This window comes from Oryzias latipes, chromosome 19 (genome assembly GCF_053564925.1).
Source record: "Oryzias latipes strain Hd-rR chromosome 19, Olatipes_Hd-rR_3.1".
In the NCBI taxonomy this organism is placed as follows: domain Eukaryota; kingdom Metazoa; phylum Chordata; class Actinopteri; order Beloniformes; family Adrianichthyidae; genus Oryzias; species Oryzias latipes.
In genome coordinates, this window is record NC_136255.1 from 7,108,225 (window position 1) to 7,124,883 (window position 16,659).

The window sequence follows — 16,659 nt, forward strand, 5'->3', positions numbered from 1 at the left end:
TCCTGTGGGACTTCCAGATCCAGACTGTTAGGATGGTAATGGTGAACCAACCAGACATTGTAGTGGTGGATGAAGAACAGAGGAAAGCCGTTGTGGTGGATGTGGCAGTACCAAGTGATGGGAACATCAGGAAGAAGGAACATGAGAAACCGGAGAAATTGTCATGATCGGACTACTAGGGAGACCCAGATGCTGGAACCCGGAAGAAACTCAGGAGGCGATGTAGAATAAGGATGTTTAATAAGGGAAAGTAAGTGGACGTCGTGGACGCTGGAAACTGCTGGGAGCGAGGGAGAGCACCAAGGACGATGCGGGAGAGCCTGTGGCGAGGTGGAGCGCCGAGGACGGCGTTCACAGTCTGTGACGTGGTGGAGCGCCGAGGGAGGCGTGACCGGCTTGAGGCGGGGCGTGGACGCCGAGGACAGCGTAATCAGCGTGGAGCGAGGAACCAGCGTGACCAATGGAGAGATGACCTGAAGACGTGAGACAAACGGTAAGTACAGGCTATGATTTACTAGAGCGAGAGTTACTCAACTTGAGGCCAGGCGTGATCACCGGAGTGAGTATAACGGACTGGCGCTGGATACTTGTGAGGATCTCCCTTAAGAAGGCTGGCAGGGTGATGAGGAGATGAAGGTCAGCTGGTTCCAATGAAGGAGCAGGGAGGGGAGGGGTAGCAGCCGGAGGCACCGTGACAGAAATACCAGGGACTCAGAGAAGAACTGGAGAAAGCATGGAAAGTGAAGGTGACAGTGGTGCCTGTGGTAATTGGAGCACTCGGGGCAGTAACCCCCAAGCTGGAGGAGTGGCTACAACAGATACCTGGAAAGACCTCAGACCTCTCAGTCCAGAAAAAAGCAGTGCTAGGAACAGCTAAGATACTGCGCAGGACCCTCAAGCTCCCAGGCCTCTGGTAGAGGACCCGAGCTTGGAGGAGAAACCACCCGCGGAGGGTGAGAGGGCCGTTTTTTAATTTTTATACATAATATATATATATATATATATATATATATATATATATATATATATATATCTTCTTTGTCTCTGGGTTGAAACATGTTGACCACTAGTGCCTCTGAAGATTTTTGACTTATGTGGTAGTTTTGTAGTTTTATCCCTAAGAAGTTGTATCGAATATGCAATAAAATACTGACTGGAATCATATTCAAAATAAAATTCATTCATTTAAACACCCACTGACAGTATTTTCTCATTAAAAAGCTAAACCTAATTTTTTCTTGCCATGTTTACGCTACTTTTGCTTCAGGAGGATTTAAGAACAAATGTGACCTTTTTAGAAAATGTTCTTTCCCAAAATTTGGCTTGTTGTTTAAGCAGCTCAGGCTGAAAATAAATAAGCCACCTGAATTTCTGAATCAGGAATGAGCTATTACCGATCACTTTGAAAAACTCCTTTGTCTTAATGATGCTTTGGGCATTATACTTCTCTGCTTCTGGCTTCGCACTAATTAATGTGTAATGTGAGTGTTATGGTGCCTGTCAGTCTCCTCCCCCTCCCCCCCCCTGCTCTGCTCCTGACTCCACCAGCTGGGACCAATTCACCTCATCACCTGCTCTGCTCTTAAGGAGATCCAGACCCATTAGCCAACGCCAGTTCGTTACCCTCTATGGTGACTCTACCTGGTCTCAAGTCTAGTTCATGTTTCCTTGTTCAAATCTGGCCTTGTGCTTAACCTGCCTCTCTCTGTCTCAGGATTCCAGCCTCCAAGAGTCCCCAGTGTGGATGTCAGCTCGAGTTCTCCAGCAGTCCGGTGGAACCCTCAAGCTTTGCCAAGCCGCGCTTTTACCTCCAGCCACGCCACAAGCCGCTTTCCTCTCCAGCTGCCCACCAAGCCACACCAACTTTCCTGAAAGGAAAATAAAACTAATTTCTTACCTTTCACCTATCTTCGTCCTCACTCTGGGTTTCAGCGTCTGGGTCTGTCAATCCTTCAAGTCATGACAGTGAGTTTTAAAATATCGCATCAAAGGTGTAATGTGGCTTAAGGTAAATGTTTGTAAATGTCTAAAAGTAGTGAAGTATTGGCTGTAAAAACGCTAAATGTCTATTGTTTATTGATTAATGTCATATTAGGAAAAATATGCGACAAAGTCTGAACACAACTTCAGTTTTTTATTTGGATTCATTAGTCAATTCTAGGTCCAAATGCTTTAAGTATCTGTTTCATCCTGGCACAGATGCATTATTAAAGTTCTTGCAGATTTCCTGCAGTAAGTCTGCAGTTTACACCAATGCAAAGGGCTCTTCTGATCTGCACAAATTTCCCAAAATATGTGTTTGTTTTGTTGAATGATGGTAATAATGACCCTGCAACAAACTGGCGACTTGTTCAGGGTGTCCCCCCTGCCTTCGCCTACAAGTGGCCAGGATAGGCTCTGGCAGCCCCGTGACCCCGAAAGGGATAAAACGGCATAGAAAATGAATGAATGGTAATAATGGATGCAGATTGCATATTTCAGATTCTTCAGACCTGTTTTTAGTGAAGGTTATCATTCAAGCTTTTATATGTTCTTGTGGCATTTTTCTGATGATGGATATAGAAAATCAAGCCTAAAATGGCATTTCTTATGTTTTTTATACAATTTGTTGTGAATCAGGAGCAGTCAAAAAAATGTTGTTTGGAAAAAATTGTATTTGTGACATTGGATAATCCACAAGCTCCCTACTCCGTTTCATTGTGATACATCCACTTGCAGACAACTAGATCCATGAACGTCTTTGTTTTCCTCGTCCAAGCTTGAATTAGAACTGCATGGCTGGATAGCATTTTGCTCGCCATTTTTGTTGCGCCGCTAACATTGGGTTGGGACCGGGTGGGGGATGTAGGCTAGCGGGAGAGACTGTAAACAAAGAGCTCTCAACAAAGGGAAGGGGTTAGATCTCACCAAGTGCCCCACCCACAGTTTAGAGGGAAATTTCTAATTTACTCCTCCTGCTCTTAAAAACTATGTCCTAGAAACCACACACGTTTTTTGGGGTTTTGGGTATAAATGACATAATCGTAATTAAAAGACCACTTGGAGTGCCTTTACAGTAAATCAATAGATGATCAGCCAAAAAAACGATTTTTTTCAGTTTTGCAATTCATTTAGATTTTTACTTTAACCCTTGTGCTATCCTAGGCACTTTAACATTGGGAGTTGGGTCATCTAGACCCACTAGACAGTGCGCTGAACCTTTTTTCTTCAATGATTTGTGAACCTCACTGGTGTCCATGGATTACATGAAATCTTTCCACCTTCATCCACCTTTGTCATGGTAGGAAGAACATGTCAATGGAAGGGTGGGGTCATCTAAGATAGCACAAGGGGGTTAAACTAAGCTTTGACAAAAAATTTCCTAATTATGGATTATTTCTGCCACAGATTTATTTCATAGTCTGTGCTCCTGTACCTGAACGTGTAACTCGCCTCTGGCTCGTCTCTGCTCCTGCTCCTACACATGGCCGTGGACCCTGCCTCACGCTCATCTCGCGCCCCCAACTGTCCCCCAACTCCATCTGAATGAAGCCCATCTGCTGAACTATTTAAACATTTAGTTGTAGAGTTAGATAAGCTAATTCTTCCATAAGATTTCTGGTACATCACCTGTCCATCCTGGGAGAGGATCCCTCCTTCATGTGGACACCCCTGACGTTTCTTCCCTTTTTTCTGGAATCTGTTTTTTTAGAAGTTTTTCTTTACCGAGAGGAAGGGTCTAAGGGCAGGGATGCCCAGTTTAGTTTAGTCTGTTTAGTTTAGTTTAGCCATTACCTATTCAATTCTGTGACTCCATGTTCTTCATGATTTTATGTTTACCATGCAATACCAGTATGAAGTCCATCCATTGAGACGACTAGTGTTGTAATATTGGGCTACATAAATAAAATTGAATTGAATTGAATCTGCAGTTGTAAGAATCATTTATTTTGTTTTCAATCTATGTATTAAATGAAAAATTGTGATTTTTGATGGAAACTTTTTTCCTACAAATTCAGCAGATCTCTTCTAATATGCTTATGAGGATGTTTTTTCAGAGTTATGTGGAGGACAGCTGCTATCCTAATACATGGATAATTTTCCCACGAGGGTTGAGATCAACTAAAAGGAGTTTATCTTTGCTTGAATAAACCTGCCCTTGTGGATCCACCTGGGTTTGGCTAGTTTGTGGATGGAAGACTGCCTGAGACTACCAGGTGATATAAGCAAGTTTCTATGGATTCCACACGCTTGTTTAAAGAAATATAAAGGGATGGTTCAAGAAGAGTATCCTCTCCAAAACTGAGTTCAAAAATCACACATCTGGACTATGGGATGATTTACTGAATGGAGAAGCCAAAAGGAAAAACAAACATTTTTGTCCTGCTGAATGAAACCGCTTTATAAATGTGCTATTTTACATGTGAACAGGAAATGGAAGGACTTCTGGAAGCTGAGGGCTCCATCACATTTAATTTTTAGGACACGTTCATATTTATGACTCTGTGTGTCACCATGTAGGGGAGATGTTGAATAGTGGAGAAAAGATGTTCACTGTCAGCACCAATACTGAAACAGTCAAAGCATGAGTTATTAATGTATAGGGAGAATGATACTCTAAGTAAAAACACCAAAGCTCCATCAGCACGGACTGTTGAGAGGATGCAGGCTGTCTCCATGGGATGTTGGTTCGTCTGAATCCTCAACACAAAAATAGATTTAGAGAAATGGTTGAAGGTTGTGTACAAAGTGTGTAGGTATGTGTGTGAATTCATAATGTGTGGGTTTAAAAGAATCCAATGGTTTTTTTTTTGTATTCTAGGTGAAATAGAGCTTGTAGAAGTTTTTTTTTAACTTGTCCTGTCCAACAGCAGAGCAAACAGATGAGAGCTGATGCCTCTTGTATTAGACATATTTTTCTGTCACAACATGGGGTTATGAATCTTCTGACACACAAGATATATATTTGAATGAACCCCTTTTGTAATTTAGACAAAACTTTATTTACCGTGTATGAGTTATGTTTGTAACCGTTTGTTGGACCGGAAGGAAAAGAAGAGAAGGGAAGAAGAGAGGTATGTTGGGGGGGTAGGTAGGAGGGGGTTTATAGAAAGGAGGGCCTCCAAAAATCTTCACATATTAACAAGTCAACATGTACACATGTATATATGTATTGACATGTGTTAGTCTGAATGCATCTATTTTTATATGTAAGCGTTTTTGGTTGGACCGAACGGAAAAGAGGAGAGAAGAAGAGAGACAGAAATTTTTTTTTGGGGGGGGGGGGGGGGGTAGGAGGATAATTATAAAAGGGGGTTGAAGTAGCTCCTCCCACTGCAGTACATCACAGGCTGACCCACCCACATCAAGCTAATTATAAGTGATTATATGAGGAAGAGGTTAAGTCAGGGACAGCTGCTAGACTGGCCCCTGGTTGGTGAAACGATCAGCCCTGCCAGCATTGAGTCCGGGTCTCTCCAGCCCAGGGGTCCCATCGCTCAAAGAGCTGACCCGCTACCCCCCACAAACAGAGAGAGAAGCAGAGAAAGAGCCATTCCCAGGTGCATCCCCGGCCCCCGCCCCTGCCCCCAAGCGTCGCCCCTGTGAGATCTCCTGGTCAGGCACTGACGGGACCAACAAAGCCAACCAGTTAGGGCAGCCACCGATTGCATCAGTGGAGACCCCAACCAGCTAAACCTTCAAGGTCCCGTATCGATAGTGGACCCTCTCCCCCAGACCCCCCACCCCGAAGACATGGCCAACCAGTTAAAGGGCCTATGTCGTGCAAAATCCCCTTTTTTGAGCTTTAAAGTATATTATAGTTTATTCATCACAAAAAAACACTCCAAAGCGGTAATATGATCCGGTCACGCATTTCTGAGTATTCCTCTAAAAACTTGGGCACCAACCCCACCCAATCCATGAAAACAAGTGGGTTCTCACAATGTTACGTAGATAAGTGAGGAACAGCCCCTTCCAGGAAGAGACTGCACTGCCCCCAGGCTGGCACACACATCCACTTTCTCTATGGAGCGAGCAGTGATTCTTATTTTATATGAACAATATGCACATCCATCTTTTCAAAAGTTTGGATGTTGTTTGTTTCTGTGGGCGAGATGTGGACACGCTGCAGATGCTGGCTCTTGGTTGACATCCCAAAGGGAGCAAAAGCCGGTGCCTCAAAGATCAAGTCGTCTTTGCTGCTGCGAAAAAAATTTAGGTTAAATTTTTGATTCAAGCATAAGAAAAACTGATGAAACTTTTTCAATTGCTCTTGTACAAACATGAAAAAGAGTTTGCTTTCTAAAAACAATTCATTATGATGAGATATTTTAGCAGTGCATATCAGGTAGGGTTACATAATCCTGCACTTATAGGCGAAATAAATAACCATTTAAAACAGATGTCTTTATACAGCCTTTGGTTGAAAATTACTACTTTTAAAAATTCTTGCAACTTTTTAGATAAAAAGTTGCAACTTCAGGCTTTTTGTGCCACAACAATAATACAGAATGGCTGAAAGATCCTGAAGGTACTGAACTATATGTTTCTAAAACATAAAAATAAATCAAAAATGTGATTATATTAAAACGTTTTTTGTATAAAGCTGCAAACTGTAATCTATTAACCTACCAATCATGCATTGTTAAGAATAGGAATAAAAAAAAGGGCACACACCTCAGATATTTCACCTTTTTTTAAAATGTTATGAGAACTTACTTTCTAAGCTAGGGGGCAGTATTGAACAACTCACCATTGATGTTTCTGTTTTGTTTTGGTTTTTATGCAATAAAGTAAAAAAGATGCTGAGTCCCAAGGTTGTAATTAAACAGCCATATTAAATTAGAAAATATTCCTGCCTAAAATTGATTGAAATTATTTTCTACAGAGAAACAAATTCAATACTTTAACCTGTTTTTTACAGCTCATAAATGTTTTCATTTGTCTTTTATCTGTTTTGTTTCATGAGTCAGGAACAGTGATTTTCAAATAGGATGTTGAATGTCCATAAAAGATTACCAGATGATAATCTCTGGTGTGAATCATTTTTGTAAAATGAAGGGGATGCAGAGATTAATTACTCAAATCAATGAAATTACCTTGAATCGTTATTGCAATACTTCCCCTCCTTTTAACTAGAAGAGCATTGGTGTAGAACTTTACTTGAAGGGAATATCATCTCAACTTTATCCACAAAATAAACTTTTGTAATACCTTATCTGCATTTCAATGTGGTTTCCAATCCAAATATATGTTGATGTCTGTCATCTGATGGGAAACCCAGAGCCCACTCAGGCTCATGTTGAAAAAAAATTTCACTGTTGCTCACCCTTCATCCAGTAAGACAGCATTAGAATGTCCAACCGTTTAGGCTTGACACGCTGGGCAGCTTGTTGTGAGGAACAGCATCTGACTACCAGGAGGAATGCAGTTTGATAGAGAGTGGAAAAGTACTGGGGGGGGGTAGCCTCTGTCCCATCAAACCTGCTTGAAAACACCATCAGTCTGCCTTTCCAATCTATAACTAAATATGTTGTTAATCTTTGGGCCATGAAAAGGAGATTATTACTGCATATCAAATTCTGCTAACTAGTTTGTCTTTTAAAAAGAATTTTACTTTTCATTTTGATAATATTAATAATAATAATAATAATAACGATAATGATAAAAAGATTAATAATAATGAATATAATAGTAATTGGAAAAAACAACGAGTGGAACAACTCGGAGGTATTTCTAATCTGCACAAGGACAGCAATGTCACATTGGTTCATTTAAGGGACCTGGTTCATGGTCCAAGTGTGGAGCGGCCCAACTGTTGTGCTAAGTAGACCCAAAAGCTAGAAGTAAGGTCAGACTGAATGGAAAAGTTCACCCCATGACACAAATGAATTGTGCATATTTTTTCACTTTTTTTGCATGTTTAGACATTTTTAACAATAATTCACAAACGACTTCTAAAAAGTCCAAATCTTTCTAGGGCCAAGGGGTGTAATATAAAGTGAAAACATACTAAAACCGATAATAAATTAAAAAACTGAGGCTTATCTCAACGCTGCTTCACCCTGTACTCTCACTGCAAAGAAAGAATGTTCAATGGACATAATACCATATCATGAGGCTTCCACCACAGCCCTTGTGCAGTTTCAGTGATCTCATTTGTTGCATTTGCATGTTTCTAGGTAACAATATGACCGTCTTAAAATAGAGGGTCCTATCTTCAGAGAACACTTTCAGGAAAGGAAAGAGCTCACTGCAGAGGTTAAAGTTAGACACCCTGCTGTCAAGCAAATATAAATAACTGCAGTACTTTTCCAGAGACTTTCCTTTCTTTTTTTTTCTTTTTTTTTTACTGTATGTTGTTTGTGTTTTATTGTTTTATTTCATTGGGGGATTAAACATAACAGTTTAGACTGTTTATCTATGAAAGTCCTTGGTTCATTTATTTTTTTTTTTTACAAGAAAGTCAAATTTAATTGATTCTTGTCTTCTTTCTACTCTTATAGATTTCAGAGATATATTAAAGTATTACATGCAGAATCAATTCATAAACTTGCATAAGTATTTTTTAAATGACAAAAAAAGCATTGGTTGGCAAGAAAAACAATGGAGGGATTAGGGAAATGGACAGAATATTTGACTTTTTTCTTTTTTTTCTCTTTCCTTTCAAAGTTATAGTGCTGTAACACTCAGAACCGATCCTTGAAGCATCCAAAGCTCAAAGCTATAACCTTAAGTGTACTCAGAATAAAGATGGTATCCGTGGAAACATTGCATGAGGTTTTACAAGTGTTTCATCTCGCATTGATTTGGATTACAGGCACTGACAGAAATGAATGGGATGAATGATCTTCTTTCTCTTTCGGCTTTTCCCATCAGGGGTCGCCACAGCGAATCATCGTTTTCCACCTCACTCTATCATGAACATCTTCTACCCTAACATTAGCCAACTTCATGTCCTCTGTTAAGACATCCATATATCTCCTCTTTGGCCGTCCTCTTGCCCTCCTGCCAGGCAGCTCCATCTCCAACATGCTTCTACCAATATATCCACTATCCCTCCTCTGAACATGTCCAAACCATCTCAGTCTGGCTTCTCTGACTTTGTCGCTAACAGGCAACATGAGCCGTCCCTCTGATGTACTCGTTCCTTATCCTGTCTAACCTGGTCACTCCTAAGGAGAACCTCAACATCTTCATCTCCGCTACCTCCATATCAGCCTCTTGTCTCTGTCTCACTGCTACCGTCTCTAACCCATAGAGCAGAGCTGGTCTCACCACTGTCTTGTACACCTTTCCTTAGAGTCTTGCTGACACTCTTCTGTCACACAACACTCCTGACACTTTCCTCCACCCGCTCCAACCTGCCTGCACTCGCCTCTTCACCTCTTTTCCACACTCCCCATCACACTGAACTGTTGACCCCAAGTACTTAAACTCCTGCACCTTCTTCACCTCAGTCCCCTGTAACCTAACGCTTCTACCTTGATCCCTCTCGTTCAGACACATGTATTCTGTCTTACTACGACTGACCTTCATGCCTCTTCTTTCCAGAGCAAACCTCCACCTCTCTAGCTGTTCCTCCACCTGCTCTCTACTCTGACTGCAAATTACAATGTCATCCGCAAACATCATTGTCCAGGGAGATTCCTGTCTTACCTCGTCTGTCAGCCTGTCCATCAGCATAGCAAACAAAAAAGGACTCAAAGCTGATCCTTGGTGTAGTCCCACCTCCACCTTGAACTCCTCTGTCTGACCTACAGCACATCTCACCACCGTCATACTTCTCTCATACATGTCCTGAACTATTCTGACATACTTCTCTGCCACTCCAGACGACCTCATACAGTACCACAGCTCCTCCCTCGGCACCCTGTCATACGCCTTCTCTAAATCTACGAACACACAATGCAGCTCCTTCTGACCTTCTCTTTACTTTTCCATCAACATTCTCAAAGCAAAAATGGCATCAGTGGTGCTCTTACGGGGCATGAAACCATACTGCTGCTCACAAATCTCCACCTTCTTCCTAAGCCTGGCTTCCACTACTCTTTCCCACAGCTTCATTGTGTGACTCATCAACTTTATTCCTCTATAGTTGCTGCAGTTCTGCGTGTCACCCTTGTTCTTAAAGATCGGGACCAGGACGCTTCTCCTCCATTCCTCGGGCATCTTCTCACTCTCTAAAATCCTATTGAACAACCTCGTTAGAAATTCCACTGCTGTCTCTCCTAAGCACTTCCATACCTCCACAGGTAGGTCATCAGGACCAACGGCCTTTCCGCTCTTCATCCTTTTCAGAGCCTTCCTAACCTCATCCTTTCCAATCTCTGCTACTTCGTGCTCCACAACAACCACATCTTCCTCCCTTCTTTCCCTGTCATTTTCCTCGTTCATCAGCTCCTCAAAATACTCCTTCCATCTTTTCTGTACACTCTCCTGGGTTGTTAGCACCTTTCCATCTCTGTCCTTAATCACCCTTATCTGTTGCACGTCCTTCCCATCTCTGTCTCTCTGTCTGGCTAGCCTGTACAAGTCCTTTTCTCCTTCCTTTGTGTCTAACCTGTCATATAGCTCATCGTAAGCTTTCTGTTTTGCCTTTGCCACCTCTCTTTTCACTCTACGCTGCGCTTCCTTGTACTCCTGTCTACCTTCCTCAGTCCTTTCTACATCCCACTTCCTTTTAGCCAACCTCTTCCTCTGGACGCATTCCTGTACTTCCTCATTCCACCACCAAGTCTCTTTACCGTCTTTCCTCTTTCCAGATGACACACCTAGCACCTTCCTACCTGTTTCCCTGATAATTTCTGCTGTAGTTTCCCAGTCATCTGGAAGCTCATCCTGACCACCCAGGACCTGTCTCAACTTCTGCCTAAATTCCTCACAAGTTTCTTCATTCTGTAGCTTCCACCACTTGGTCTTCTTTTCTGTTTTCCCTCTCTTCTTCTTCCTGACCTCCAGAGTCATCTTACACACCACCATGCGGTGCTGTCTGGCTACACTCTCTCCTACCACCACTTTGCAGTCACTAACCTCTCTCAAATGGCCTCGTCTACATAGGATGTAGTCCACCTGAGTACTCCTACCTCCACTTCTGTATGTCACTCTATGTTCCTCTCTCTTCTGGAAGTAAGTGTTGACTACAGCCATTTCCATCCTCTTCGCAAAGTCCACCACCATCTGTCCCTCCAGATTCCTTTCCTTCACACCAAACCTGCCCATCACCTCCTCATCACCTCTGTTGCCCTCACCAACATGCCCATTAAAGTCTGCTCCAATAACAACTCTCTCTCCTCTGGGGATACTCTCTATGACCTCATCCAACTCACTCCAGAATCTCTCCTTCACTTCTAACTCACAGCTAAACCTGTGGCGCATACCCACTGACTACATTCACCATCACCCCTTCAATTTCTAACTTTAGGCTCGTGAATGATAACATAATTAAATCTAAAAACATGAAGCAAAGTTTAAAGTGGTTGGTAAAATTATCTTCTTTTACTTTAAAAACCTTATAAATCAAGAGAAAAGAAATTCACTTAAATAATGGTAAAATATATTCACTGTTTATCCACTTTACATTATTTTGAATTTAATGATATTGAGCCTTTTTTTAATTAAATATCACAAAATTAAACAAAACTTAAAGCTTAAAACTTGTTTGGGTTGAAACAGTAAACTTTGAATATCATGAGCTGCTGCAGACCTCATTGAATTTTAATTTGGAATGTTTTATGGTTTATTGTATTAGATTTTAATACTTGAATGCTTTATGGTTTTATTGTATTTTCAATTAATATATTTTAATCTTTGTTTTTATGGTTTTACTGTTTAATTGTTTCTTTTATTTTATTTTTTCAGATGTGCTAGTGTTGTTGTAAATGCTAATATCTTGCCACTTTTGAATTTCTTCAGCATTATTAAAGACTTTTCTGTTTTCTGTTCAAGAATGTTGTGTTAAATTTACCTGCAGAAGCCAGGTGGTGTTAGAGACTCATAAATTTAACAAATACAGTAATAGCTGTCTTGACCATTGAAAGAAAAGAAAAAACATTTTTTATCTACATGGATGAAGAATCTGTGCTAGATTCTTTGGATGAATGGGATTGGACTACGTTCCATTCAGAGTCTAAGAGAAGTCTCATTATTTTTATGATTCTTATTATCTTATCTAATTGTTGATGTTGTAAGTACCAGCAGTGCCAGTAAATGTATTATTAGTTGTAACTTAGATTAACTTAATTTTGAAAAATATGATATTTTTGTCTTTTTCGTCTCTTCCTATAAAAAATGCAATCATTGCTTCTACTTTAATAAGGTTTGGAAAACACACTGCCTGACCAAATAGCCAAAGGCAGATCTTTCTAATTCCCCTGCTTAAGCACGGAGGAAAGGATTTCATTTTTCAAAAATGTGAAGATGAACAAAATAACTCAACATTTTAAACCTTCTTTTTATCTTTGATTTATAAAGCACAGATTTGACTGCAGTTGGCATTCACATGTGCAGAACTAAGGGATTCAATCAAAATGAATTCTATTGGGATTAAATAACCTTTGAAATTGAAAACAACATTAAAATTATCTGAGATGCACAGTTTAAGTTATCATTGAAAAGAGTTCATAAGAACAATCTATGCATTTTGCCATGGCAACATCTGAACTTGCATGTTTATTAAAATAAGAATCAAAAGATGCAGCAAAGATATTTGATTTAATTATGCTGAGCAACTGAAAATCTCTGCAGACGCATAGATCTTAAATGGTTTTATTAAAAGCAACAACAAAAATATTACAAATCTGGCATGACTATAAATAATTTGGAGCACTGGTTAGCACTCTGTTGCACAGAACATGACTCATTTATGCTCCAAAAAGAAACATCACCTGATTTTAATATGGTAGGTTAAGCTGTAAAAATTCAATCGCGTAAAGCTACAGCAGATTTGTGGCTGGTTAAATGGCAGAATCTATTGAGCTCCAAAATACTCAGATGTTGATAGAAACATTAAATTATTTTACATAAAAAAATCAACCATAACAATATTTTAAATGTATAAAAGTATGTGAATTCATGAAATAACTACGATCAATATAAAATTGATGGTACTGATTTTGCCTACTTCTTGCCTAGTATTTTTTACAGCTATTTTTTTATAAATCATAAATTATGATTTAATTTGTAATACCAGTTTGAATGATTTTCTTTCGTGATTTTTATCCCCAAAATAGTTTCAAAATGTCTTATTCCAGATGTCACTGCACAATGCCCTTTTTCCTAAAGACTAATTTTCTAGATGTTGTCAAAGACAAAGCTTATTGCCTGATCCTCTGATATTACGTCATATTCTTGGGATTTATGGCTGTTTTAACTCCAGAACATTTCAGAAATCTTCTCCAAATGACTCAAAAAAAAGCCACTTACCGTCTGCCTGTATTTAGTCACCTAAAGTAGACGCAACTTCACAAAGTTCGCAATAAACTATGGTGGCCCTGAAGTGCAAATTACATTGACAAATGACAATTAAAAAAACAACAGTACATTTTAGAAATCAAAATAGAATTCCAGAAATCAAAACACAAACGAAAATAAGGAAACCTTTCAGAAACAAAAGTAATTTCCAGAAATCAAAATTAAATAGTAAAAACAAATAAAACAAAAGTAGAAACCTGAAACGGATATGGGATATTGCTGATGGGATAATGACGTTAATCCATTATTCCAACCAAACGTTATTTACATGAAGTGATACTGGATATGCTCCATGCTAATCATAAAACTTTTATGAGTATGTGGAAATTGAGGACGCATTTAAAAGAAACTCAAACGTCAAGAAAAAAAAAGTTATCATCCAATCGGCAATGTCCTTTGGTACCTCCCTTTTCTTGTTTCTTGTTGTGTTATGTTTTTTAACATTTCCTTTTGATTTCTAGAAATTACTTTAGCTTTCCGAAACGTTTTTTTTATTTTTTTTTTCGTTCAATTTTTCTGTAATTGTGTTTTGGTTTCTAGAATTTTGTTTTGATTTCTAAAACGTAATTTTTTTATCATTTGTTTTGCTTTTTTAATTGTCATTGTAATCTTTCATATCTCTTTGTGTTGAGAGGTTTGTTGGTGTGATTTGCACTTTAGGGCCACTGTAATTAACTAACTAGAGTGCCTCAAGTGTTTAAGCCCCACCCACTTTCACTATCAGAGTCAATCTTATGAATGAAACTATTATAAACTAGAAAAGGAAAAACAGCATCTAAGGCTACATTGAAAAAAAATGATTTTGCAATCCCAGCTTCTGAATATAAAAATCCCAAACGATTTTCTTATGATCTTTTAAAATTTTGAAGTACTTTTTTTTAATAATTAGCCTTTTCTCACACCAAAATTGAATATTTTTAAAACAAAGTTTATTTATTCTATGCAAAAGAGGTTATTTTTATGTTGTTTATTGTTTATTTATTGATTTATTTATTTACTAAAATATAAACATTTAGGAGCACCATAGAAATATTCTGGCTGCGCTTTTTGCAGGTAAAACTAAGGTGGCCTACGATGTTGTGTTGTGAGTTAATGTGTTGTGAGTTAATGTGTTGTGTGGTGAGTTATTGTGTTGTGAGTTAATGTGTTGTGTGGTGAGTTATTGTGTTGTGTTGTGTTGTGTTGTGAGTTAATGTGTTGTGTTGTGAGTTAATGTGTTGTGTGGTAAGTTAATGTGTTGTGTTGTGAGTTAATATGTTGTGTGGTAAGTTAATGTGTTGTGTTGTGAGTTAATGTGTTGTGTGATAAGTTATTGTGTTGTGTTGTGACCCTTCTGGGCCACCGTATAAAACATTTCTGACATTTCCTAGCCCACGTTCCTCTGTTATTGTCTATTGCTTCTAATATTCCAAAGTGATGTTTTAGTTTAGAAGCAGGACAGGCTGGCTTTTATGGGACAATCACAACAGTGGGACACAGTACTCACTTATGTAATGGAATGTTTGACCAGGACAGTTTGTTCCCTGACAGAGGCATTCCTGTTCAGCTTGAAACAATGCGTTTGTCCACAGAATCATTCACAGTGAACGAAATTCTGCCAGTCTGGAAGGAATAAACGAGGAAGAGATTATCTGCTTGTATTTCTGAAATAGGGCTGAACGGTACAGTATTGGGGCTGAATTAGAGCGAAAGCGTCTTTAGTGAAGGACTTCGTCTGGATGATACAGCCTCATTTCCTAGAAAGTCTAGTAAAAAGCAAATTCAATGCGTGAAATTCCAATCCACCCGTATTTATTTTATTTTGTTACTCTGAAAACACAGTAGATGTTGACATCCTAGAATTTCACATGAAATCTTTCTGTTATGTTGACTGCTGCAGGATATTTTTAAACAGTTTAAGGTGTTACTTTCTTCTCTATTTCTCCTCTTCTTTGACAGCCCATTATCCATACTCAGTCAAAAAGGCATCCTTGTTTCAGACATGCATGTTTTTTAAGTGTACATTTACAGTGCTTTTCTTGTCAATTTCTTTTGTCAGATTGATGCACAAATAAGGGAAACACATCATGGAGCCATTCAGAAGCCCACAAACAACTAGAAAAGTATTCAGACGGAACATTGCAAACTATTTGTCAGTGAAAAGGTCTGAACTGCAGAAAAGAACATTTAAAGAATTAGAAAGAAAAAACAGTACAGATTTATGCAACGCTGCTAAAAATAATGTGTTCTCAGGCAGAGTTGAATGTGTTTCACTTATCTGCATGGTTCAAGTGCCAGGCTGGCTCCTGATTTGTTTGGGTAACAACATCTTTGAGAACAGATAATTGTGCTTTGTCTTTGAAAGTAACAGTCAACATCACTGATAATGTTTCAGGTTAAGTACAATGAAACTGAATGAAGCTGTTGCTACAGCAGATTTCCATAGTAAAGGAACTACGGGTTAAATATTGACTTAATGTGGGCTGATTATAGCAAAACTGAAAGAGGGAACAAACTTTATTAGTGGATGTTGTTAATGTTATTGACAAATGATTATGTACACCTGATTACCTGGCTGTTGGCTGTATTTTAGCAGACACATTTTGTACATTTTTATGTTGGATACCCCTTAGCAAAAGTAGTACAATTGCAGTTTATTTTTTTATTTTTTTTAACTTGTCCTGTCCAACAGCTGGGCAGGCATATGAGAACTGAGGGCCTCTTGTGTTGGACATATTTTACTTAAACAAGAGGGGTTATTAATCTTCAGACAAACCAAAGGTATGTCTGAATAAACCCCTTTTGTAATTGAGGCCAAACTTTATTCATTTCAATCATGTTTGAAAATCTTTGGTATTGGACCGGACGGAAAAGGAAAGGAGGGAAGAAGAGAGAGGGGGGGTAGGAGGGTGATAATAGGAGGGGGGGATAAGACCATGAAGCAGCATAAAGCAACAAGTTTACTGGTTATTTATCATTACGGTACGGTTCAAATGTAGTACAAAAAGGGCGGGGCCTGTTCACACACTCAAATGTTATCAACACACCTGCTAGCTGCAAAAATGTCCACATGTCAACGTGTACACAAAACAGATAGTGTTCAGACATGCATACTTATGCCTTTAAACCAACTAGTGTGAGATATTTCATTCAATCACGCACTTGCAGTTTATTTAATTATATATACTTGAGTAGAAGTATACAAATGCACTATAGACAATTTACGTG

At 39.1% G+C, this 16,659-nt stretch overlaps 1 protein-coding gene and 1 long non-coding RNA gene across 3 annotated transcripts; one reads left to right on the forward strand and one right to left on the reverse strand.

Annotated features, from left to right (window-relative positions):
- Positions 1 to 223: 223 nt before the first annotated feature.
- LOC144987973 (uncharacterized) lies at positions 224 to 11,377 on the reverse strand. Of its 2 annotated transcripts, XM_078937908.1 has the most exons (4): positions 9,640 to 11,377; positions 1,700 to 1,868; positions 556 to 722; positions 224 to 473 (listed from the first exon to the last, which is right to left on the reverse strand). In XM_078937908.1, the coding sequence occupies exon 1, from the start codon at positions 11,356 to 11,358 to the stop codon at positions 9,913 to 9,915; it is 1,446 nt and encodes a 481-aa protein (XP_078794034.1). In that variant the 5' UTR covers positions 11,359 to 11,377; the 3' UTR covers positions 224 to 473; positions 556 to 722; positions 1,700 to 1,868; positions 9,640 to 9,912. The 2 variants fall into 2 exon arrangements, 1 of the variants encoding a protein (XP_078794034.1); XR_013651659.1 differs by lacking the exons at positions 224 to 473; positions 556 to 722; positions 9,640 to 11,377 and adding an exon at positions 7,310 to 7,907 and having other exon boundaries at positions 1,734 to 1,868.
- On the forward strand, positions 1,079 to 1,903 carry LOC144987974 (uncharacterized). The gene is made up of 2 exons (XR_013651660.1): positions 1,079 to 1,631; positions 1,715 to 1,903. It is a non-coding gene; the product is annotated as an uncharacterized LOC144987974 (long non-coding RNA).
- Positions 11,378 to 16,659: the final 5,282 nt, after the last annotated feature.